At 33.2% G+C, this 26739-nt stretch overlaps 3 protein-coding genes across 12 annotated transcripts; 1 reads left to right on the top strand and 2 right to left on the bottom strand.

Annotated features, from left to right (window-relative positions):
- Nucleotides 1–849: 849 nt before the first annotated feature.
- LOC101249070 (uncharacterized WD repeat-containing protein C2A9.03) lies at nucleotides 850–8344 on the bottom strand. 4 transcript variants are annotated; one of them, XM_004237844.5, is made up of 10 exons: nucleotides 7049–8344; nucleotides 6109–6265; nucleotides 5849–6016; nucleotides 5667–5753; nucleotides 2329–2463; nucleotides 2139–2249; nucleotides 1967–2058; nucleotides 1773–1878; nucleotides 1595–1681; nucleotides 850–1503 (listed from the first exon to the last, which is right to left on the bottom strand). In XM_004237844.5, the coding sequence occupies exons 2-10, from the start codon at nucleotides 6259–6261 to the stop codon at nucleotides 1090–1092; spliced, it is 1353 nt and encodes a 450-aa protein (XP_004237892.1). In that variant the 5' UTR covers nucleotides 6262–6265; nucleotides 7049–8344; the 3' UTR covers nucleotides 850–1089. The 4 variants fall into 4 exon arrangements, with proteins under 4 accessions (XP_004237892.1, XP_019069167.1, XP_019069166.1 ...); XM_019213622.3 differs by lacking the exons at nucleotides 5849–6016; nucleotides 6109–6265; nucleotides 7049–8344 and adding an exon at nucleotides 4036–4092 and having other exon boundaries at nucleotides 5667–5750; XM_019213621.3 differs by lacking the exons at nucleotides 5667–5753; nucleotides 5849–6016; nucleotides 6109–6265; nucleotides 7049–8344 and adding an exon at nucleotides 4036–5643.
- Nucleotides 8345–13611: 5267 nt separating this feature from the next.
- On the bottom strand, nucleotides 13612–20091 carry LOC101248768 (cyclin-H1-1). 7 transcript variants are annotated; one of them, XM_004237843.4, is made up of 14 exons: nucleotides 19591–20091; nucleotides 18979–19101; nucleotides 18822–18872; nucleotides 17621–17699; nucleotides 17377–17489; nucleotides 17225–17298; nucleotides 16863–16983; nucleotides 16704–16772; nucleotides 16514–16558; nucleotides 15485–15562; nucleotides 14459–14517; nucleotides 14293–14377; nucleotides 14089–14177; nucleotides 13612–13985 (listed from the first exon to the last, which is right to left on the bottom strand). In XM_004237843.4, exons 2-14 carry the CDS (start codon nucleotides 19036–19038, stop codon nucleotides 13925–13927), a joined length of 984 nt encoding a protein of 327 aa, XP_004237891.1. In that variant the 5' UTR covers nucleotides 19039–19101; nucleotides 19591–20091; the 3' UTR covers nucleotides 13612–13924. The 7 variants fall into 7 exon arrangements, 5 of the variants coding, with proteins under 5 accessions (XP_004237891.1, XP_010320159.1, XP_010320160.1 ...); XM_010321857.4 differs by having other exon boundaries at nucleotides 18979–19123; nucleotides 19591–19863; XM_010321858.4 differs by having other exon boundaries at nucleotides 18979–19114; nucleotides 19591–19801.
- A 439-nt stretch (nucleotides 20092–20530) lies between these two features.
- On the top strand, nucleotides 20531–24336 carry LOC101264005 (probable beta-D-xylosidase 7). Its single transcript, XM_004238472.4, has 6 exons — nucleotides 20531–21263; nucleotides 21730–22032; nucleotides 22143–22312; nucleotides 22424–22515; nucleotides 22657–23421; nucleotides 23513–24336. The coding sequence occupies exons 1-6, from the start codon at nucleotides 20871–20873 to the stop codon at nucleotides 24106–24108; spliced, it is 2319 nt and encodes a 772-aa protein (XP_004238520.1). The 5' UTR covers nucleotides 20531–20870; the 3' UTR covers nucleotides 24109–24336.
- The last annotated feature ends 2403 nt before the right edge of the window (nucleotides 24337–26739 follow it).

The raw sequence follows: 26739 nt of genomic DNA, 5'->3' as shown, positions 1-26739 counted from the left end.
CTCAGCCCATTCAATTCGATCCAATCCTTCTAGGTTCGGTTTGGTTATTGACCTAAACATTTGTTAGTTCAACTCATTTAAAAACTGGGTTGATATGTAACACAAATTGATTTTTGAAAAAAATTTATTAATTGTTTTTGATTTTAATGTTATATGTAGCTATAATAAATAAAACAAAGCTTTTATTAGGTACTAAAAACTTATAACATAACTAATAAAGCTATTGAAACTTAAATAAAAATTAGCGAATTGAGCGTGAAAATTCCGAGGGAAGGATTAAAAAAGAATTGGAGTTTCAGCTGGCTGTTGGGTGTTAAAGAAAAAGTTAAAACTAGTCATTGGAAGTTTAAGAGAGTTGTTAATTCTTACTTAACCGCTAATTTGGCCTACACCAACCAACCATCTATTCAAACAAGTATAACCAAAATAGAGGGCCATCTGTTACTCCTACTGTTCGTTTGTCTTCTTTTTTAATAAAAAATATTAGTAAAAGTCCACATCAATTCTTCCTAAGATAAAAGTCTAGTTGTTGTCACTGCCATTGCTTTTCTCAGATATTTTATTTTTGTAATTTGGGTTTGTTCACACTTGATGACGACTTCTGAAATTGTTAAGTCATTGCACACAGTTGAACGATAAACTAAACTTTTCAAACGTTTATTCTTGACAAGTCTCGTAGAAATCTTTGTAGAATATTGAAATGCCTCCTAGCTTACCAAGTACTTTCAGTTTCATGAGTGGAGAAAATATCAAAAGGGACAAACTAATCTAGAGGGTTATAACCAGGGCATGTTTGTAGCTTGAAGCCTCAGAAACATTGTTTCTGTTTGGAATAAAAAGAAATAATAATTGAACAGAACACATGGCACTGTGATAAAATTGGCCATGAACGAATACTTTTTTGACCACACGATTTCGTTCTGATATTACACTCCTATATTAATATACTTCGGTAGGAACAGCCCCTGCAAGGCCATCAGGCTACGCAGACATCAGCGCAGCTCTTCCACAATCGCATTAAGTATACACAAACTATGTACCAAACAAGCAGATGCCCGTATTAAAACCGACACAGGCAAGTGCCTTACACTACAAAACATAATCAAGGTAGTGGCGGTAATGTTTACGGTTGAACTCCAGTAAGCTACCATAGGTTCGGTCAGCCACTCCAATAAAGAGAGCTTCAGTATCAGGACTGAAGGATATCCCAGCAATCTCACCAAACAAATCAATCTCTTGACAGGTACCATAATCGGATTGTGTATCGAATATGTGGACAAAATCAGCTGGCTCCGCCATGGCCATGAAGCGCCCATCTGATGTGAACTTGATTGCACGGATGGCTCCCATCCTTCCTTTGAGCACTGCTATGGACTTCGACGTGTTCCTTATATCCCACAATCTGCAAGTTGTGTCTTGGTTACCAGTTGCCAAAATTCTTCCGTCCGGGTGCCAAGCTGATGAAAATGAATAATCTAGGTGACCTTTTAGGTTGCTGACAACCTGAAGCATCAGTCAAGGTCAACACTTGAGCAACTAATCATCAAAAAGTTAACACCCTTCGGTTAATAAAAGGTATATGGACGAGACCAACCTTTCCACTTTGAGCATCAGCAAGTAGACATTCTGGACTATCACCAAGGATAGCAAGCAATTTATCATCGGGGCTTACAGAGGTGTTCTGCAATGGAACAGAAAACTGTGAGTAGAGAGCCAATGAGCATTACCAAAAATCATGGAACTGCATAGTAGAAATTACATCCACTACTCACGTTAACAGACCAAGGAAATGCATAATGATTGGTGCAAACGAAGCTTTTTGCATCAAAAATCCTGACTTGCTGATCATTATTAGCAGTGATCACCCTCATTGAGCCACTGGAAAGAACCATATAAGCGCACTGGTACACAACAGTTCACATTGAATTCAAGATAAGCTACAGAGGCACAAATTTCAGGGACTTACGTCGGACTATAACTAATATCCACAGCATTGGTGATCGCATTCTCTCCAATACTTATTTTTGTAGCGAATGCAACTCCAGGTTGGTTTAAATACTGCACGAGTTAAAATCCTATCAGTATGCATTACTTAAGAAAAAGTACATATATGCTCAGAATTTACATTGTCATCCTACCTTACAGATAAGCTCCCCTTGGAAACCCCCAGCAGCCAGCAAACCATCTCTAACAGCCATAGTGCTGATCTGCACTCGGGGAAGTGTTTGAGACGCTGATCCAGGGTATTTCTGCACAAACCAGAGAGTTAATTCTTGATAGTCAAAAGTCATTTAAGTATATTTAAGGGAGACAAAAAGTACTGCTAACCATAGTGGGCGTCAATGGCCTAGCAACATTAAGCACTTCTTCCCCCTTTCCAAGAAGTGAGGACCAGTGCATCACAGAGTAGTTTTGCATGAGATACACATCATGTTTTGATGTCGACCACAAGAGATTCCTCAACTGAAACAAAAATATAGAACGGGTTGTTACACTCATCACTAGACAGCATACCAGTTTCCTATGAAGCAAACAACGTCACACGAGATCAAATAAAGCAAAAACAGAACTTAAGAATGCTGTAATTTGCAGAAAAAGCTCATAATTTTTTTTTCCAAAAATGATAGACATGCAATCTCATAAACTTCAGGTTTCAGATAGTTCTCGTTCCCCGTCTCAACCATATTACAAGCTGAGCGAACAGTAAATTGGGAATAAATAACCTACACAGTGTATTGCAGAATGGACCACAAAAATCAACCGCCCCCCTCTCCTTCTGCAAAGTCGGGCAATGCCTAATACAAAGTCAAGTCGTAGGTCAATATGTCGCTAGTCCTAAATATTAGTGGTCAATGATGCATAAGCTAGCGAAGGAACAGCTGCTAGCTTTCTACAAGTCCACAACTGAACAATCTACCACTAATAGTTACACATCATCATCTGCAATAGAGCAGGTTTCCTGGAAAGCAAATTGGGCAGCTAAAAAACAGTTCACTTTCCTACACTATTATACAGATCGAAGCAGAAAAGAAACCTGTGAAAGAGAAGTCAGAAATGTAAACCGCAATGATGACAGGAGGAAAAATGACGCAGAAAAAAATGAGAACGCCACAGAGACTCTAAAGGGATGCCTCACCACCTTGGAAATTGTACATAATCAATACAAGGCAGCAAAACCCAAACAATGAACAGTACATATTTCAAAAGACGTCAACGGGATTCAATAGCGTAATAGATGGATCACAAATACAAGTGCTAGGTTCTCCGATATTCTATTCCAAAGAGTGGAATGGACCAAGGAATATAGGGAAGAGAGGATAACTCTTGGGAGCAGTAGATAAGTAATTGAGCACCCAAGTTCCCAACGCGCTTGATTCAGGGCACAACACCACATAGCAAAGAGAGAAAGTCAGCAATTAAATTCCTAAGTTTGGAAGTGTGATTGATCAAGGACAGAAGAACACACAATAAAGTCGCCGGAAATTTCAAAATGAAGTCACGAACTCTCAAATGAATGACAAACGTAATCCAAGCCAACTATCTTACTCGTATTATGCAAGAGCTCAATTGCCAGAAAATCTTCTCTTTCTGATGGAGACCGTATCAGATGACAGCTACCAGAGAAGATGTACCAAAGAAGTCGTATAATTATCAAAATCGTGAAGTAACTGTGACACAGCAATCAGAATTCACAACCCACAAGTGGAAGTACTTAAAGAGAGCCTAGTGCAGAATCCATCTCTAACAAACAGAGAGAAAAAAAGTGCAACCATCTCCAACAGAAGAGATAACCATAAACAAGATAATGACTACAACCATCTTCAACAGAAGAGATGACCATCCAACTATTCAAATGAAGAAGAGATGACCATCCAACTATTCAAATGATTAAGAGATGACCATCCAACTATTCAAATGATGAAGCAACACACAAACATTTTAATACATACTTGCTGCCATTAACAAGTTAGCTCAAACTTAACAGAAGAAATACCATAAAGGCCTCTTAAATTCACAGATTATTCCCTATCATACCATATGGAAAATGCTTGCACCAGCTGCTCACATAATAACTGCAACCTGCTTGTAAGGCTGAAAGATAGATACAATAACAATGCACATACAATATCTGGTTATTTATTTGAAAGAAAACAATTCAAACAAACATCATTTACAACAAGAATTAAAACACAACCACTTTCACATAATGACTAGCAAAAAAATGTTCATCAACTCAAACTCTTCTAGAGCAACAGCCGAGAAAGGTTTGCAATGAACAATGGGCCTTGAATAGAAAGGGATGAACCATGCAGAAGAGGCAACAGAACTAGTTAACGACCAACTGAAAATGGAGGACCACGACAGATGAATTGAAATAAAATCAAGATTATTCTCTAGAGGGACACACAAAAGAGAATTGGAAGTTCGGAAATTTCAACCATCAGCCTCCACTGTTATGTTTGACACTGCAAAAGTAGATCTGTCACACAAGTAGTAGAATGGAACATAACAAACAACTTTGACTCAGAAGTCAGAACTATATTCTATGTCAGCAAAAAACGACAAACTACAAATCCAGCATAAGCCAGGTTCTGTCCTCACTCCTAAGCTTCCATATCAAAACCCAGTCCTCAAAATACATTCAGCTGATTCATGATGAAATATTCAAGAGTGAAGTTCCAAAACAAGGATCTTCTACAATTACAAAGTTCCATAAGACACTTCTTTAAATGTTTGTAATCTGCATAAAAAAGGATATTGTGAACACTGCTCTCTGATCAATACATCAATCGAGGCAGACTAAACTGCTAACTAAAAAAATGAGTTAAAAAGTAATTGCAGAATATAAGAACGGTTTCTATGTAAATCTTGTTTGCTTCGTCATGTAGCCAGAATAGCATTACTAGAAGAAACTGGCAAAAGTCAAATTCGGCAATATCTTTTGGATTTCTGAACAGAAGAAGAAAAAGAAATTAGCTGCATCAAGAAATAGTAACACTAAATTTACATCAGATGCAAATTCACCAGCTTGGAGGCCATAAGAGGCATCTCTCAAACATATTGGATCTGGTGAATTATTATTCCAGAAAGCTGTCCACAAATGAGTTAGACACACACATAGTCAATCTCTAAGTTGTTCCATATCAAGCATCAAACTCACTGAATTCTTCGATGAGGATGCAGACTCCATACCTCTGGAATTAATGAAAGGGTGAACCAACAGCCTAACAGTTTAAATCAAAATATCCAGAACATTAGGAGCAGAGCACCTGCAGAAGTATAGTTATTGCATGGAGAGGAGAAAAAGGCGACGCGGATCATCGACCAAAAGCTCACACAATGGTTAGACTGTAAATAACCAAATCCTTTTATACATTACCAGTTTCAAAAAAAAAATCCTTTTGTTTAAACTAACTCATAATGATGTAAAATAACAAACAACTAAAAAAACCAGTTAAAAATGAATGAGGAAAAAAAACATGAAAGGCAAGAATGAGAAAGGCAGCCATGGGAGTCGTTTGCCAGGTTTAATTGAATAATGCAAAATGAGACAACAGAGACTAAATCAATCACAAAGAACTACAGGGAGGCAGACCAGTCCACGATTTTCTTGATCAAAGGTTAACATAAATCCAAACAAGAAAAGGCTAAAAAATCTATATTACCTGAAAGTGCACGATAGTTGATTTGACGAGCCTTGTATTGAACTGGAAGTCGTAGAAGCTGTGTCCTTTTCCTACTTCCTTGCACTCCTTAATGGTGAGGAAATAAACTTTTAGAGTTGAGCCTAGCCAAATATACGAGAACATTCCAATACATGGGAATGGAAAAGAGTGTGAAGAAAAACCTTTTCAAGATCTTCACGAGAGCGAGACAGGCTCTCGTAGTTCTTATACTGCTTCAACCTCGTCTCGCGGTACTTGTCTCTGGTAAAATTAAGCCTTTCCCAAGGTATTCCCTGTATATCCTTGCCATTTCTAGCTTCTATAGCTGATGTATCCAGCTTTGACTTTCTCTGTAGAACCGAAGAGCAGTAAGTCAACATTGTTAAACTAAGGATGAAGATGACACCAGTAACATGTCAAAAAAATTAAATCTGCCCAGTACCACTTCAAAATCGTCCTCAAATTCCGAGTCTGCAGAGATATCCGGGTCAGTACTTCGCGGCGATTCACCCCCAAAAGTGCTGTCATCAAAATCAGTAGTGTCATAGTACTCATCCACCATATACTCCAACTCCTGATTTTGAGAGAGAGCCATTATCCTAAATCAACAAAACAAATCTTAATAAGCACCCGAACATATATTATGAATAAGAATTCATGAACTAATTTGACAAGTCTTCACTTGCCAGGAAATTAAACAAAAAGATTAGCAAAAAATTGAAATACTAAACCATTTATATGAAATATTTATTAAAAACAAATCTACTAAGGAAAACATTTAAATTTTTGAATTACAAGGTGAATTTCGCAAACAATAGAAAACTGTCAGATTTTAGTGGAGACAAAATCTTAACAACATCAAAACTACAGAAGATAGCGAGAATTTAGCCGAGAAAAACATCAAAATAATAGGAAGTAGCCAGTATTTAGTGGAATAAAAAGATTAATAACATCAAAACTATAGAAAATCACCAGAATTCAGTGGAATAAACAGCTTAACAACATAAAAACTACAGAAAATAGACAGAATACAGTGGAATAAAAAGCTTAACAACATCAAACTATACAAAGTAGCCAGAATTCAGTGGAATAAAAAGCTTAATAACATCAAAAACTATAGAAAATAGCCAAAATATTGTGGAATAAAAAGCTTAACAACATCAAAACTAAAGTATAGAAAAGGTCATCGCAGAAAAAACTCAGCATGCATTTTCACAGGTATTAGCATAGAAAAGAGGGCAATAAAACTGAAATTTCATCAATTTCTCATACAAAACCGAAACTTAAACAACATAAATTGAAAAAGAGAAAGTGTAAAACGTCGTTTTACAGTACATTCTAGAAGGAAACATTTGACGGAAAAGGAAGTTTGAGAACCGAACCTTGAAAGTATCGGAAGTTGAGAGATTTTCACGAGAAACAAATGGAAAAAGTAACCACCTCACGCCGGAAAAAAATCTCCGGAGTTCTTCAGATAATTAAACTGTGAAAACTAATTGAAAATTAGTGAGAAACAGTGTATAGCTTTGTTAGTTTAATGGCGAAATTTGGAGAGAGCTAAAGTTTCTATTTATAATAATAATAACAATTAGACAGAGGGCGTTAGTTTACCCACTGGTGGACCCGTAAGAGGAAACACATGAGAGAAAGAAATCCGCGGGCTATGGTTTACGGTCTACCGCACCGTTTAGCGCCGTCTGAACCGTAACGGTTTCTTTCTTTCCTTTTCGTCTTTAATCTTTATCTACTTTGATTTTAATATATAGATATATTAAAATTAAATTGTTGAGAAAAAATATAAAATAATATTTGAATAAGTGCGTGATTTTTTATCCTTTTTAATTAATTAATTTGTACGAATACAAATATTGATACAAAAAATACGATTACAATAAAATATATATATCTCACATATTTAATTCAATATATTTAAATAAATTTCTACTTATTAGCACGCTAGAAAAAACAAAGAGAGGGAAAGGAGGGAGAGAGAGGAAGGGTACTCGAAGGTGAAGGAGGGTGTGGGGTATGTTGCTATAAAAATAGCATATTGTTTTTTAAAAAATAATATTTAAATTTAAATAATTTTTTATAAGTAAGTTGTTAATCTAATTATTTTCAGAATTTTTTATATATAAATTATTATTTTTTATTTTTTTGTATTGTATTACGTTTTTTGAAAGTTAATTAATTAATTTTTAAGATTAAAATTAAATTATATTAATTTGATATTAACATAAAAAATTTATACAAAAATACTGTATATTGTAACAATTTTCATTTTAATATTCAATAAATATATTTAATATTGGTAAAAATTATATCGTTTAACTATAAAAAAAAGACTATAATAAATAAAAAAGGACCGTAGTACCGCTTATTTAAGATGTCAACGATTTGTAATTGGGATTGAACCGTGTCTATTTTTTAATTTAATAGTTCTAGATAAAATAATTTAATTATTATTTATTGGAGAATTTTTGTATATTACCACCTAAAGTAGCTTAATTATGTATTAGAGTTATAGTTTATTAATAATAATTTATAGTCACATGTTATAAGGAGAGAGTGATGATCAATATAGGGAGAGGGAGGAGAGAGGCGAGCGAGAGAAGAAAAAGAGTGAAGATTGGTGATTTGTGTGTATATCAGTTAGATTATATATATGTATATGTATCAATATATGTATTTGTATATCTGAATTTGAATTTGTATACAATTGAATTGAGTTAAAATATTTGTATTTGTATATCCAATCTCTCTCCCGCTTTATACAAACACAAATTATGTAAATACATATATAATTTGTGTTTGTATAATCTGAGAGAGAAAGGTAAAAGAGAATTGGACAGTGAAGATTTATATTTTTTATAATTATAAGTGTATAGAACGGAGAGATATGTATTTGTATTTGTATATCCCATTTCTAGCTTTATGCAAATGCAAATGCAAAAGCAAACACAAATATATTTGTGTGTTATATAAAGTGAGAGAGAAAAAAATAGAAAAAATAAACAAAAAAATATTTGTATTTATATATTATAAATGCAAAGGACAGAGAGATATGTATTTATATCGTATATCTTATTTGTCTGAATTTATATATATTTATACAAACACAAATTATATATTTACATTTATATAAAAATGATAGATAGATCGAAAAAATTGAAGTAAGAGAGATTGGAGCAAGGAGATGAGAGATGTGACAAAAGAAAGGAAGATAGAAAACGTAATTATAACTAGCAATAAGTTTCAAATTATAAATCGTAGCCACATAACTAATTAACTATTATATAGTTACTTAACCACATTTTTCTCTTTATTGTTTGACATAAAAATTATTTAAATCATATTATTTATGACTCAAGAAACTTATTAAAGCTAATCGAAACTGACTCTTAATTTATAAATAGGGTGTGCGTGGGAGAGTGGTAGGGGCTTGGGATAAATGCGATTTAAAGAAAATGAAAATTTTATGTTTTTATTTTTTCAAAAATAAACTTTTAACTTTAACATTTTTTTTTTGGTTAGGAGAGGGAATGGGCTGATTTGAGGGGTACGAACCAAAAAAGAATTGTTTTTTTTTTTGAGTTTGGAGAGGGTAGAGATATATGATGGGTGTAAGAAAAATTATAATTTGAAATTGGAGAAGCAATTTTAAAAATGGTTTTCTTAATTTTTTAAGGAAATTGTGGAACTAATTTTTTGTATTTGTTTAGTGTATTCCTTTCTTAAAGTGTTCTGCTCGGTTCAAATTTAAAGAAAAAAAAAATTAATTTGAAAATATTATTTTTGAAATATACCAAAATGAGAAAATTAAAAATTTATCAAACACATCCTAAGAGGAAAATATATATAAATATAGAAAAGTATTCCCTTCATTTTAAACTGATATTTCTATTTTATTTTAATTTATTTAATTTTTTTTAATAACATTTTATCTTTATTTTTTCATTAATTTTTTTTTAAAACTCCATTACAGGTAAAATTAGATAGAACCCATTTTAAATTGGACCCCACAAGTTTCGCCAGCTACCCTTTTGCAGCTTACACGTGTCTAAAGTTCAGTAAATTTCATTCTACAACACCCGACATTGGCAGCTGCAGATTTCACCACGTGGCCGTTATTTAACGTTTGATATAAAACGGCGTTATCTTAACCTAACTGTAGTTGGTGGCTTCTACCGTGGTCGGCAAGAATGGGTCCTGGTGGGGTCCATGCTTTGTGGGTCACTGTCCACGTGTAGCTTTGTCAAATTCTTCTACCTAGTCGGGAAGCATGACTTTTGAAACCCTTATTTAATTCATTTGAGAACAAGTGCATAAGTTTTTTTTCTTTTCAAAGTTAAGTCAAAAAAAAGTGTTCGATAAATTTAATTGTACATATAGATATTTAAATTTATATAAAATTAAATTAAATAATATATTTTATATGAAAATTTTATGTTTTATGTGATATCATAGATGTATCAATCTATAGAGGTGAAATTAAAATTTTCAATAAAAAGGTTCAAAATATGTAGAAATAGGCATATGAAGTATCCGAAGAGAGTTCGACATCTGCTATATATACATATAAAATTATTTTAATCATTTATAATAATATAATTTTCTGTCAAAGAGATGAACTCCCTTTGCACAAGGTGGCTCCGCTCTTGATCATGCTATGTAGAATAAAAGTATTTATCTATTCAATTTTATATAAATTTAAATATCTATTTAAACACATTTAAAAATTAAAAATCATAATCATCAATTAATATCAAATTAAAAGTCATTTTTATATATTATGTCAAAATGCAAACATCACTAACGACAGACCTAATAAAGACTCAATTAAAAATTGTCGAATTTTATCATATAATAATAGATTCATGTGAATTAAAAATGTAGCAAAGTGAGAGATAAAGGAAGACAAATGTGAAGTCAGCATCATAAATTTGTTTTGTTATGGAATAGTACCACTTGTTCTTTTGATCAGGTGATTTCCATTAGCTCCAACGTGATATGTCTCTTCGACTTAGTTTCTCCGTTTTCTTTTCTTTTCAAGTCAGTTCAAAAAATTCTCTTCTTTTTTATTTAATCATCATTGATTTTGATATAAAATTTTAAAAATTATAAAAAAAAAGAAGTCATTTTCAGTGTTTTGCAAAAGTTTATTAAAAAAAAAAATATTTTAAAAATAATATAATTTTTTTAAATAAATAAATAAATCGAGACAAAAAGAGAAGAGAGTGAGTATTAGAGGGCAAATCATTGATTTAAGCTTTATTTAATGATGAGAGATACAAAAGATAATTATTATATTATTTGTTTCATATTAATTGGTTATTTTTATTTTTATTAAATTTATTCAAGCCTTATAATGAATCTATTCATCTGATTAACTATTAATGTGAGACTTTTGTCATTTTTTAACATCTCACCGTCGACAATTTTAATTTTGGAGACCTCAACATCGAGTGAGATGAATCCTGCTCGAATACCATCTAAAAATTAGCACACTAAGCTCAAACTATGCCATGGAACGATCTAAGAAACCATTAGAGAGATGAGAAGCTTTGAAAGAGATATTTTGAGAATGAATTGAATTGTTTCATTCAACGTGAATTATCCTATTTATGCATCAATTAACATCTAATGCTACTAACTAAAATGCAGTTTATGGTCAAATTAGTGCTAGTTAGCTAACTAACAGACTTAAAAACTGACTGTAGCTACAGTAATTCTAACATCTGCCTAACTAACTTCAATAACTTTGTATTGTGTTTAAGAAATCATAATAAGAAGATAATTTTACTAATTAGCTTTAAGATGTTAATTTTATTAACAAATATAAACACTTTAAAAGAATTAATTGCAAGAGTAATATAAAAAAAGTTAAAACTAGTACTTTTTCAATTTAGTAGGGTGAACAACTATTATGGTACAAAATATATTAATATAATAATCGACTAATATAAAATGAATGAACAATAATAAATTTTACGATAAAAAATTATATTAAAAGAAAATAGTATTTATTTTGATAATAGTTTGACGTATATATAAAAAAATTAAAGTATTAAAATTATAGAAAGAATAATCACCCTAAGCAAAACGCTAACAACTATAGTCATGTGGATGCTATTATGTTTCAAGAGAAGAAAATATTTCCATTCATTGAAATTCAAATTTTTTCACCAACAAAATATTTTCCGCAAAAAAGAATCTTTTTTAATAAAAAGATGATTTTGATAAAATCTGAATAAATTAGATAATTCAGGACATATTCGAACAATTTTCTAAAATAGATCAATCAAATCCTCTAATCATTTCAGCTAGGCCAAGATATTGACAAATACTCATGTTAATGAAAAAAGATTATGATAAAAATGCTTAATTTTTCATGCGTATCGACAGATTTTTATCGTAAAACTAAAATATGTTAGACAATTAATCAAACGATAAAAGCATCATAAAATAATTACGGAAGATCCAAACTAAAATTTCTCCACTTGAATAAATCCATCATTGGCATCCTTAGGAGGAGGATCGAAATTACACTTTCAATATTAACATGAGAATAAGCACAAAAAAGGACATCCCAATAATGGTAGGGCAGCCATCAAATAGTACACCATATCATATCATATATTAGAAGCACATACTGCTTTATTTTCCTCTTGTCAACTTCCAATATAATTCACACATTTCGTAATGAAATATCTCACTTTCGAGATCTTATATTTTGCATCTTTGTATTATTTGTTTTACCTAGTATTCGGAGTTTATATTGAAGTTTCAATTAAATTTGGATTGGCACTGCATGGTTCATTTGGGGGTGACGCTCCTGACATAATTTTTTTCATATCTAGAGCTCGAACTGAAACCTCTGATTAAAGATGAAATGTTTCCGCCACTACACCATGTATAGGTGCATCTGTGTATTTATTCCTTCCCAATTGCGTGGTTGCTTAAAAAAAAAAAAGGAACAGATGGGGGGACCTAATATTAGTGTTAGTGCATATATCAATAACCTAATTATTTGTCAGATTTTGAACAAATGAATTAGGTTGTATGGGTTACACCAACATTAATAAACTGAGTGAAGTCCTATAAGTGTGGTCTGCAGTGGGGAAATGTACACATTATTATTTTGTGAATTATGAATGATAAAAAGTTGGATCCTTGATTCAAGTATAGCAAATTCAGGTTAAAAAAAGGAGGCAATCATCAATATAATAAGATAGATGATTGAAAACAATAATAAATAGATTATTCAAAATAATTATAAATAATACAACTAGTACCCTACAAACCACTTATAAATATAAAAAAACAAAAGCCACAATAATATAACTAGTTCAATGGCCTATGTAATACCATCTGCTGTCCTTCTACTCTAATACGTGTTCTTCACACCTTCCTATCTAAGGTCATGTCCTTGTTAATATAAAGTTGCACCATATCATGTCTCATCACCTTTCCCCAATACTTCTTTGGCCTACCTCTCCTTGTACCCTCTATTACCAACCTCTCGCAACTCCTCGATGGTGTGCCTAAGTATCTCACCTTCACATGCCCAAACCATCTCAATCTCGCTTGCATCAACTTGTCTACCACAGAAGCCACTCCCACTTTCTTCCAAATATCTTTATTTCTAATTTAGTCTCTCCTAATATGAACACACATCCATCTCAATGTTCTCATCTCCACGATATGCGACTTCACGACATGCGACTTCTACAATGAAGTCAAGTACTTGTGTGTTTGAAGTTATAAATTGCAAATCTAAACAAGCTTGATTATTCCACTTAATTTGACCCTTTTTCTTTCTGCAGCTTTTGTTTTGGAAAAAAAAAAAGAAAAGAAAGAAGAGTCATGAAACTTTTCAAATACAGAATTTAAGAAGATCTCTTGTTTGTAATTCATTCCAATGAAATTTAAAAAAAGCAGGAACTGCATATTAAACTTTGAAGTTCTCATTAAGAACAACATTCTCATTTCTAAAAAGTGAGCTTTTACATCTCCAAACAGTAAATTCCAGGTTAACTAACACTCGAAGTTTAAACTACTAATTGATTTCATAGTACAAAATTTAAGAAAAAAGTCTTGAGAAATTTGTGATCTTAAATCCTCGACCCGCCTCTACTTCTACAGTCTGGCTTCAATTTTTGTTCTATATTAGGGAACTGATGAGCAGCAATGAGAAACGCTATTTCCACTGGGCAAAGAAGATATGCTTTGAAGCTACAAACTTGAGTTAGAGCAGTTCAAGATAAGTCAGTAGCCTCATGTGAGCTATCTTTGGATCTATGCTTCCTTTTTTTACTCCTGCATTTACAAACCAGTATCATTTTTTGGCTGGGCCAATAAAATATCGCAAAAACCAAAAGATGGAAAAATGATAATCAAATCAGAGTTGATAGAACCGCACTTGTCATGTGAACCCGGATCAAGACATGATTTGAGTTTCCGATCCACGTGCTTCACATCTTTGGAGGTCGGAGTCAAAAGTTTACCAATCTGTTCAAATTCCAGGAGTTCAGGCAGTCAGAGAGATTTCGGGGAAGAAGTCAGCAAGAAGAGAAAGATACACCATTCCAGGCATGCAGTATAACAAGGTTAAGTAAGTACTTGCCAAAGAATCAATGGCATCTATAGAACCAGTAAGTTCTGAAATGGCATGAGCTGGCTGATAACGTGATAGGACACTTCTTAGGTACCTGTTTAAAGAATCATTATCATGTCAATCAGAATGTTAGTGATTATTGTGGACTCCGTCGAAATGAGGAAGGGATTGGGACCTCTCAAAATCAAATATGCTATGCACTGCGTTAGCTCTATGTAAAGCTGTCAATGCCAACTGAAATAAGGAAAAAGAAACTTGATTCAGAAAATGATCTAACAAGATGTGCATGTGAGTATTATCTATAGCATATTTTAAAAGAGAAAATCACATAGAACGCAAAAACATGAGTTTGCTTCACTGTATTATCCAACAAGACCATCAGATGAATTTCTCAGATGTCAACTATTTTAGCATTCAGTGATCATTAGAAGTAGTTACTTCTTATGCGTTTCAAATTTTTTCCATAATGCAGTCTTGTCCTCTGTCAGAACAGCTATCATCTAATATTGACTCATCACATGATTTGTCCTGAGATAAATATGACTCCTATGGGCATAATGTGGCCAAAATATAGAAGAGCTCCTCTAGAATCTAACCACAACCTTGGAAATATAGCAGAGCCTATGGGAAAGCCTTCACTCCAAAAAACTCCTATCAATCATCAGACAAAATGTTTAGACTCGATTTGTCGCCAGAGATAATCGGGAGAAGCTAGAGATAGTCATAGTTAAGTGTCAGGGTTAGTTATGAGGAGCTTATGGGAATTTATAGCTAGAATTGCTTCTTCTATAATATCAAACAAGCTAGATTTGATCTACTTTAACCAACCATACTAGGAAAATTATCTGTCAATAACAGAGGATTTGTTCTGAAACAGCCTCTTCACCCCACATATGCCTGAAAGGTCAGCATACATTCTATCCTCCCCAAAACCCACTTGAGGAATTAAACTGGTATTATGTTGTTGTTAACAGAGGATCCATTCTCCGTGTCCACACTTCACATGAATTAAAAAATATGGACACAAACTAGTTCAAAGGTTTATGACTGATGGAACATGAACTTTTCTTTCAAAAAGATGAAGCAAGCCTCAAAGATGTATTTAACTGTTAACATAATCCTCTGCAGGAGGAAGAGTCAGTAATTAGTTTTATACAGTATAAAATCATTTCAATATAGTATGTAAATGATAAAATATAACCTGCCCAGGTGGGAAAAGAAGTGGTCCATCAGAACGCATAATCTTATCTGCTTCAATCCTAGCAGTATCAAGTGAACCCTGTACATCAGAAGAAAATAAACTTAGCTGGTAGATGAATACAAAGGTCAGAGTAATATAAATTGAAATCACCAATGGAAAACAAAATTAATTCATTATCTACAGTAGATGAATTACAATTAGTAATGCATTGATGCATGTCAGAATGTTACCGACTACTTATGAGGGAAGTCTATTCCTTCTTCTTGTCGCATGTTGCATACACAGAAATGTTTTGAACAAATAAATTGAAGTATAAAAGAAAGATTAGTTGGTGGGTAGCTCAATGAGCTACATAGAGATCTACGATGTGAAATTCTAAGAATACATTGAATGATAATAATCATCATATCTCCAACATGCCACCAACTTTTATTATGTTTGAAGATTGATGATAATATAGCAAGAAGATGCATTAACCTTGATTATCTAAGGAAGAACGACAAACAATAGAAATGGGAAGAGTGAAATCAGCATTTGTTCCATTGGATGGAGAACTGAAGATTTTCAATATTGCATATAGATTCACATGGTTTGGGTGGTTTAACTGCAAAACTACTAGTTGTTGAACAACATTGGATAAAATTCAATTGTCAGAAGCCAGATTTACAAGGAGCAGAAATAGTGCAAGAACATTTTATTTAATAAAGAAGATTGAAGAAAAAGACAGCCCGGTGCAATAAAGCTCGCTATGTGCGAGAGCAGGGGAAGGGCTGGGTCGGACCACAAGAGTCTAATATATGCAGCCTACCCTGCAAGAGGCAATTTGCATGGAAGGAAATAAGAAATTGTTTTTATATTTTAACCTACATCTACCCCACTATTAACCAGTAACTCAACCCCCTCCCAGGAGTCAATTGTGGTCCTTTTCTTCCATTTACTCCATTTGTAACTTGATTTCTCAACCGCAAGGTAAGCGGAGAGAACTTTTCACTTGAACACTTAACCTGTCGAAAAAAATTTAGTGACTACCTTCAGAGCCACAAGCTGGTCTTCATCTTTAGCTCCACAGAATTCCTACAATTTCAAGAGCAATAGTCAATAATTGCAATGAAGAAATCAAGTAGTACAAGGAGTGGAAATGCTACCAATTATAAGGAAGATGTCAACACAGCAATTATTACTCAAAGGGTTTAAGTGTAACAGATCAACAGAAAAAGACCTCTAAATCACTGATAAAACCTTCAAGAGCACGATATGGAGAGTAAACAATTAGATCAAATCCTAGACTCTGCAAAATAAAGGTTAGAAAAAAGTTGATTAAAGCAAAGATATTTAAAGGAAAATGTTGAATGACATGACCTTCAAATAAAATCCATGCCTGGAAAACCAGCATCTCATTGTTGAGGATTACATGATGATCCTGTCCAATACCCTTCCCAAGCTCCTCAGCTGATACATGGTTTTCCTCTGCCTTGCAAGCTGCATATATGCAGGTTAACCTACAAAAAGAGGGGGAGGGGGAGCTAGTAAGCTATGTCTCTGTCAACTATCAACTACTGTATGCATCATATATGTGGAATCCAGATGACTTTGTTTATGTTTTTAAAATGCATTTCAACTTGAATTTGGAAAAAAAAGTAACTATTGTCCAATGACCAACCAAACAATGCATAAAGATAGGGGGAAACTAGTAAGTTTTTTTAAAATAAGAAAGCACAGAGAGGATAATAAGAAGCTTACATAATGTCTTTGGGGTGATGTTCCATCACGGACCATTGTAGATAAAACCTCTTAAAATAAATGAGAGCTGTCGCCTGCAAACAAGCATGAGAACTGTTTCACCTTCTCGTTGATCCATCATAGTGGCAGATCCAATAATTAAAACTTTATACCTGAATCTTACGTGGGAACTTAAAGGCATCACAGACGTCTTGAATTTTGAACTCGTAGAAAGCCTTTAGAAGTTGTTCTTCTTCAACCTTGAGTGGTTTAGGACGCTTTTCAGCTAACATGCCAACCAAAATAGCAATCAAAAGAATGATAACAATTATGATTATCTTAAAAGATTGAAGGAAGCAAACCAGAAACTTCATAGTTTCTCTAGTTTAACTTTGGTCTGAAAAACTACAATCTTACCATTATCTTTGGCGTCATTTTGGCTTTCAGCATATGAGAACGACCCATCAATATCAACTTCCATTCGCGTTGTTCCATACTTCACAACAGAATTAGCTATCAGTATTATTCGTACATCCACAAAGACTACAAATCAGACCTATGTTCTGGGCCATAAGAGTTTCAGGTAATGCTGCCTATAAAATCAGGCAAATTGTTGAAGCGTAGAGAAAGGTAACAAAATTGTTTGAAAAAAACATAAGGCCGGCATACAGAATTTCATACACCAAACACATAAAATGGAAAAGAAATTCTACTCTATCTAACTCTGTGGGGTAAGAATCGACACGTGGAAAGAAGAGTAGGTCAAAAGTGACTCGGCAGGGACAACACCAAATGCTATCCTCAGAACGTGACCGGTAAATGTAATCCTATCAATGAAAAATCCGGAGTCGAGATAGTGGAGCCAGAGTCATATCAGCAAAGCCATCTAGTTCCGAAAGTACGGGACTGGGCACCAGGTTGTGGACCCAACAAGATAAGGTCAAAATAAGTTTAGGGGTCCAGCTGTTGTGTTGCCGAAGAGTCCGAGATCTCTACCAGCTGTTGTGGAAAGAGCCGGTTCAATCTACGTTAGTCGATGGGGAAAGAGCCCAAGATCTCCGTCAGCCATTATGTAACTGAAGTAAATGTACAATTAGTGAACTTTATGAGGGTGAGAACCATGCAAGTTGCTCTCTAAGGTTAGCTATAAAGTCTTATATCTACTCGTTGTAAACCATCGGCTTTTACGCATTTTACTAACATTATACTCTTTCTTTGTGTTCTTAAGCTCTGAAGCTTCTATGATTTCATTGTTACGAATAATATCAATAAGATCAAGCTTACCAAATAACACCCCTAGCTACCAGCATCGGAACTCAGGTTCATTCTATTTACTTAACTTATCGTTTCATGTCTATAGCACATTTGTTATTCATAAAGCAAGTTACAGAATGCAAACCATGTGTTTTGGACATCTCAATAAACGTGCTTGAACCACGTCTTAAAGATAAACACTAACTACAACAGCAAAAGGTCAAAGAACACAATATTGCCTTCATCAAAACAATAACTAATAAGGTGAAAAGGGTATCTCGACAAAAGAAAACATATCCACAATCCCACAGAAAATGCAAAAAGCTAATTAAACAAAAAATGTTAAGAAAATGAGCTACAATACCTTCTCCAGTGCTTGTTTCGCTCTGTGATTAGCAACTTTATACTTATGTTTCTGTGCATACAGTATACCATTCGTAAACCCAAAAATTCAAATAAAAATGGGAAGACGAAAAGAAAATGATTTTCTCCAAGATTTTTGATGAACAATTGTAACTCACAATATCTTGGGGAGTAAAAATCCACTTGGTTCTATGAGTAGATGTCACAAAATCAGCCATGTCTTCTCTCTGCCAATTCTAATTTTCGTTTGGATGCGATTCCTTTTAAACTATGCCATGCCCCTGTGTTTCATCTCTATAAGATCTTCAAAAATAATGTATAAAAACTCCTAGATAGTGGTGTCAGAATAATTTTCAAATCGATTGAAACAATTAAATTTAACCTAGTCACTAAAATTTTAAAATAAGATCATAGATTTCAATGTATATATATATAATTGTATCAGAAAATTGAAAAAACATAATAGTAGATATACAGAAAAGCATCAGAGTAAAAGCTAAGGCAGAAAGATATTCTTCAAACAGCCAAATTAGTATTATTGACAAGTATTACAACCCAAAAAAAATATCTCACGCATTTCCCTTGCTAATAGCACAGGAAAATAGCTGTATTTTCAGCTTTTTATGGAGTAGTATCTAATTTTAAGACCAAATTAAACTTCCACCTCACGAAGGCGACAAGAAAGTACAGACCCATAAGACAACAAATTGGATATGTGCTTAATTTTAGGAAACAAATACAGAAAAATTCCAGTTAATCGGAGAACTTACCGCAGATTTTTCGCCGGTGAAACGATCGCCGGAGAGACCAGCAGAGGGTTAATATACCGGAAGGGCTTAAGGCTTTGTAATGGAAGAATTTAATAAGCACAGTGAAGTGCTCTGATTTATTCATGCCCGGTAAGCTATGCAAGTATAAAACATCTCGCGCAATCACGTTACTCCCTCTCCGTCATTTGATTTAGGTGAAATTTTTCGAATTATTTTTTATAATTTAGATTATTTGAACCTTTTGAAATAAAATATAAATAACTGAAAATTAGATTAAAAAATTAACATAAATTAAGAAAACTTTGACTACATATGAAAAGATACCTTGCAAAAAAGTTATTTGAATTTTGAGATTCTAATAATATCTCATAAATTGAATGGAATTTGAGTTGACTCACAAAATAAAATAAAATTGTTAAAAACATATTATTGTAATATTATACTACCCTCTATTGGACTAATGTAAAGTTACACAGTTCTTCTATCAAACATATTTTTGATAGAGTACTTTCTAGAGTTTCTCGCGTCTTATATATATTTTAAAAGAGTACAATCGAGGTATATTTTTGAGTTATCATATTTATTATAAATAATATTAGTTGATTTATATTTAACCCACTTTTGAATATGAGTTCCTTCTATGTTATCGTCATGTGACATGGGTGGCTAATAAGGATTCAGAATTTTATTAAGGGAGTTTGAAAAAAAAAAGATAACATCTAAGATTTGGACTTGAAACTTCTGGGTGAATTCTGAACCTTTCAACCACTAAGCCAACCATCTTTAGAAGGTTTAAAAAAGATATATAAACATAAAATTTCTTCAAAATACATTATATATACGATACAAGATTTTATCGAAGAGGTTTGGGTGAACTCTCAACTAGCTCAACTCCGCCCTTGGCTAATGGCCACTTAATGTTTCAAGGAAGGCACTCAAGTTAAACAACCATAATGATACTATCATCACCTTATTATCCTACCTAAGCCCAAGATCAAGGACCAATAACATAATTCTACGCACCAAAGCTTAGAGCGATGAATGCGAGAACTTTATTTTGTCAGGCCTAAAGTTAATACATGAATTAATTTATTTATTGACTAAGACATTATTAACACACCTAATTAAATATTAACCGTTACCTTTGAAAGGTTCTGCACTTGGCGCCATCAATCCGTCCCACTAGTAACAGTCGAAACATAACCATTTCTTCTTCTTCCCAAACAAAAAAAACAGGACATATTTTTTTTTTCGTTTAAGTTTGAAAATTAATCCAAAGCATGGGACTCCATAAAATTATTGCGATTACCATAATTATTTCCTTTCTCAGTAATACTGAATCAACTTGTCTTCCATTTTCATGTGATACATCCAATCCAGATACCATAAAATTTCAATTCTGTAATTCTTCATTGCCCGTCGATCAAAGAGTAGATGATCTCATTTTACGCCTGAATTTGGATGAGAAAATATCACAATTGGGTAACAGTGCACCAGCCATTCCGCGGCTTAATATCCCTGCTTACGAGTGGTGGTCGGAGGCGTTACATGGCCTATCGATGGAAGGATTAGGGGTGAAATTTAATGGAAGTATTAAAGCTGCAACTCAGTTCCCTCAGATCATTCTTACTGCTTCTACTTTTGATGAACATCTCTGGTATCGCATTGCTCAGGTATAAATTGATTCTCTCTTTTTACACTCTACTACAGTATGCTTTATTGACTCTGTGGTTGATTTTATAGGCAACGTTTAATCGGACACACAACATTAAGTAGAGAAGGGATAGAGGGTTTGTTTGTGTGCATATTTAAGTTTTTGAATCCCCTTGACATAATCTTTAGTTTGAGAGAATAGTTGTAAAAGTATCCCTGATGTAGAGTTGATCATTTGGTCCTTTCAGTATGTACCAAATCTGTCAAATCACTCATGTTAGGATCTTCTACATCTGAATATTCGAGTTCTGTCATCAAGCTTATGTTCTTCCTGTAGCATTCAGAACGAATGACTCTATGATATCTCGTTTATACTTCCACATTTTATGGTAAACTAAGATCCAACAGATAATCTCGTATGGCAAATACAGAAATTTGAATGAACACATCAATAGCTAGTATTAAAAGATGTTGTACTCTGTGTAGGCAATTTCAAGAGAGGCAAGAGCAGTGTACAATGCAGGTGAACTAAAGGGAATGACATTTTGGGCACCAAATGTGAACATATTAAGGGATCCAAGATGGGGAAGAGCACAAGAAACAGCTGGGGAAGATCCGATGATGGTAGGAAAATACGCAGTGGCTTATGTAAGAGGACTTCAGGGGGATAGTTTTGAAGGTGGGAAGCTCAAAGATGGGCATCTTCAAGCTTCAGCTTGCTGCAAGCACTTTGCTGCTCAAGATTTGGATTACTGGAATGGCCACCATCGTTTCACCTTCGATGCTCAAGTCAGTAACTAACCTGCTATCACATGTTAAATTACGTTTATTATTCAATTTCACCTTTTGTAGAGCAAAAAGATTGATATTGTTATCTAATACTACAATGTGTCAAACAGGTTACACCACAGGATATGGCAGATTCATTTCAACCACCATTCAAGACTTGTGTGGAAGAAGGAAAAGCTACCAGTCTAATGTGTGCTTATAGTCGTCTCAATGGGGTCTCAAACTGCGCTAACCATGATCTCCTGACCACAACTGCTCGCGGACAGTGGGGTTTCAACGGGTAAAATTTTGATGTAAATTAAGAAACAAATGTCTGATACCAAGTTATTACTCCTTATAAGAAGTGATTTCAGCAATCTTAAAACTAACTATTTGTCTATTTGCTGAAAAGTTACATTGTATCAGATTGTGATGCAATTCGCGTTATGCGTGATTCCCATGGATACACAGCTGAAGATGCAGTTGCAGCTTCTCTCAAAGCTGGTAAGTAGTACTATATTCAGTTTCTATGCTCTCACTTTTGTATAAACTCAATGCTGTCTTTCCTGTTACTGAAAGACATCATTGACATAAAGTTCTATTTGTCTCAATTATCTGACCTTTTCCTTGTCACTTGCAATTTAGGTATGGATGTAAACTGCGGTTCATTCGTGGCAAACTACACAAGATTAGCATTGGAGAAGCAGAAATTACAAGATTCTGATATAGACAGAGCTCTTCGCAATATTTTCTCCATTAGAATGAGGTTAGGACTATTCAATGGTGATCCAAAACAGCTGGAATACGGAGACATTTCTCCTGCAGAGATTTGTAGTCAAGAGCATCAAGATCTGTCCCTTGAAGCAGCAAAAAATGGCATTGTCCTTCTGAAGAATTCTGCCAAACTCCTTCCACTTTCTAAGATAAAAATAACATCCCTTGCTATAATAGGTCCAAAAGCAAACGATTCCGAATTACTTTTAGGTAACTATGCAGGCATTCCCTGCAAAAAAAATTCGTTACTCCAAGGATTTCAAGGCCTTGTGAAAAACATAGGCTACCATCCAGGCTGCAATTTTGTCAATTGTACTTCTGCTGCAATAGATGAAGCAGTAGATGTTGCTAAAAAGGCTCAGTATGTTGTTTTAATAATGGGATTAGACCAGCAAGTGGAGAGGGAGAACTGGGATCGCGTAGATTTAGGACTACCTGGACAACAAGAGATTCTTATTAACGCAGTAGCCGAGGCTGCTGTAGAACCTGTTATACTAGTGTTAGTTAGTGGAGGTCCTATTGATATTTCTTTTGCCAAGAACCACCCGAAAATCGGAGGCATCTTGTGGATTGGTTATCCTGGAGAAGGTGGAGCAGCTGCACTAACACAGATTCTTTTTGGTGAACATAATCCAGGTTAACTTAACTACAACATCAATAATCTTTAGTACTTAATCCATTTTGACGAAAAACTTGCTTAATATGCTAATCACATTTAACCTTACAGGGGGCAGGTTACCAGTAACATGGTATCCTAAGGACTTCATAAAAGTACCAATGACAGACATGAACATGAGGCCTAATTCATCGACTGGATATCCAGGTCGAACTTACAAATTCTACAAAGGGCCAAAAGTCTATGGATTTGGCTATGGTCTTAGCTACACAAATTATACATACGACATCGCGTCTGTCACTCATGACAAACTCTATTTCATTAACCAAACATCATCAGACAAGAGAAGAAAACACGGTTCACATATTCATAATATTGCAGTTTCGAAATTTGGCTCAGAGGTTTGCAACAACGCGAAGATATCAGTTAAGGTTGTGGTGAGAAACAAGGGGAAAATAGGTGGTATACATCCTGTGTTGTTGTTTGTTAGGCATTCTAAAGTGAAGAATGATGAAGTTCCAAGAAAGCAGTTGATTGGATTCAAAAGTGTGCATTTAGGTGCAAGAGAAAAAAGTAAGATTAAGTTTATTGTGAGCCCTTGTCAACACTTTAGCAGGGCTAATAAGCACGGTATATCAGTAATTGATGAAGGCAAATATTATCTTGTTGTGGGAGATAAGAAATATCCTGTTACTGTTTCTATATGAAACCTTTAAATCACATATAAAAATATAGTCCTTAATGATTAGATCACACTTGTGGTGTGCATTATAATCCTGTAAAGAGGATTCATCACCTTATTGAGCAGAATAAATATGTTAATTTCTTGATTTTTATAGTTGTTGATTAGCTGGGTAATTGAGAGGTGCGAATGTGAAATGAATAGTTGTTTTCGTAATGAATTGACTTAACGGGTTGAGTCCAGACTGCCCAGTTCTTAAATGTGTCGATTTAGATTAATAGACTGGTTTTTCCTATTTTTCATCTGCTTGATAATCGATCCAATTTCTTATAGTTAAATGAACTATATTATTTTAGTAAAAGTAATTGAAAGCAATTAGCTCGGTAATTGAGAGGTGCGAATGTGAAATGAATAGTTGTTTTCGTAATGAATTGACTTAACGGGTTGAGTCCAGACTGCCCCGCTCTTAAATGTGTCGATTTAGATTAATAAACTGATTTTTCCTATTTTTCATCTGCTTGATCAATCGATCCAATTTCTTATAGTTATTAAATGAACTATATTATTTTAGTAAAAGTAATTGAAAGCATATATTAAAATTATATAATCTTTAAATTCAGACTTAGTGTTATTTAATGTATCTTCAATTATTTGAATTTGGTGCTCTAAATTATCTAACATGATTTTGAATGTAAAATTAACGATATTTCAATTACCTAGTAGCTTTCACAAATTACAATTACTCGAGGCTATATTACAATGTTAGGCATACTTCATGATGGAGTGGAGAGTGATTAAAGTATGGACTATTATATTTTTCGTTTTATGATTAATGGTCAAGTAAAAATGTTTTATATTGACTTCTTTTCAATGTTTTATTACTGTTATTGTTATTATTTTGAAGAAAATTTTTATGTGCCACGAGTGATCAACTTCTTTTTTTTTGTTGTTGAGATATATAATATACTTTTAGAAATTCCCTTTTAATAAGTGTTATTAAAAACCAAAGGCACAAACACAACATTCTAGGCAAAAGAGCAAAATGAGAAGTGCCATTGCCTGTTTTTGAAAATAAATTGCATGGTACTAATATAGAATATAAAGTAATAATTATTAATATACACAGTGAAATTATAGATTTGTGTACGTGATATATACATAAAATGTTTTTTTTTGTTTAACATATTCATAAACAAGGCAATTATAAATGAAATGATTTAAGTTTGGGAATTCAGTAAATCTATAAAATTAATTTTATTTGCATATATACGGTTTATTAAATTTCATATATATATATATATATATATATATATATATATATATATATATATATATATATATATATATATATATATATATACGGCGTACAAATGCTACTTCACCATGGAGATGAACCATCAATATCCAAAATAACGTTTCTTATTTCACTTTTGCTTAAACGCACTATAAATAATGATGCGGTTTTCATAGATAAATATGTTAGTACTTTTTCTGGTTTTCGTAGATAAATATGTTAGTACTTTTTCTAAAATCTACGTAAAACTTTCAATTTAGTTTGTACTTTTTCTAAAATCTACGTAAAACTTTCAATTTAGTTGCTTTATATCAAATTTCCATATGAATAGGTAACTTTTTGGTTACCTTATACATGTTAACGAATATAGGAAATAATTATACAAAAGTTTGATGAGATTGTTCACTCTGAAGTCCAAACAAAACTCGAATAGTATACCTAATTAATACGTAAAAGAATATTAACGATTTTCATTTGTTAGAATAAGTATAAAAAAAATTATAATTCATTTAGAATTTATTTATTTCTAATTTAAATTCATGATATTAATTATTTTATTTCATAAGAGTTCGATATAATCATTTTTTTTAGTCGACTCTCTTATTTTTTAATTTAGGAAAAAAGAATGCATAAAAGTCAAAAGACAAATGTTGACAGATATAAAAAAAAAGTGAAAGTATTAGTTATACTAAAAATTTTATTAACCAATTAAAAATTCAATTTCAATTTTTAAATTTAGAATAAAATGATTTCGAAACCAAACATTCCTTATTTGATTGGACTATTGGAAGAGTGAATCAGTTTGTGTTTCTATTGAATGGTCAGATATTTGCCATCTTAGAGAAAAATTTTAAAATGAGTAATAATCCATGGCGATAAATTGCTAGACAGATGTGACTATATAAGCCATTTCAAATTGAGGTCCATTCGTTTAAAAAGAGAAATCCTCTTTCGCTTAATAAGTTTGAATACTCGTTTAATGAGAAATTTAATAAATTCAAAAGGTATCAATTTTATGAAATTTAAATTTAAAAGCTGCAAGTTGATAATAGTAAAGATGAAGGTTGAAGTTAAAGATGGATCTAGAAAAGGATCTGTTTTAAGAGATGAAAAACAATCTGTTCAACTAGCTGATTTTGACAAACTCTGTCGCAGAGATCATACTCCTCGTATTTATGTAGACGATATCAATGATTCGATGATAAGGGATAAGGTTGTCATCAGAAATTTGGATGATGCAATATTGCTTTCTTACATGTCAATGAAATTCGGAAGATTCAAAGGTAGAGTTAGAATTTTAGATAAGAATACTAATTTATGCATGTAGACGATATCATCAATGATTCGATGACAAGGGATAAA

The sequence above is a fragment of the Solanum lycopersicum genome, chromosome 4 (genome assembly GCF_036512215.1).
Source record: "Solanum lycopersicum chromosome 4, SLM_r2.1".
NCBI lineage: Eukaryota > Viridiplantae > Streptophyta > Magnoliopsida > Solanales > Solanaceae > Solanum > Solanum lycopersicum.
The sequence above is the reverse complement of the archived record's forward strand: the minus strand, read 5'-3'. Positions and strand labels throughout refer to the sequence as shown.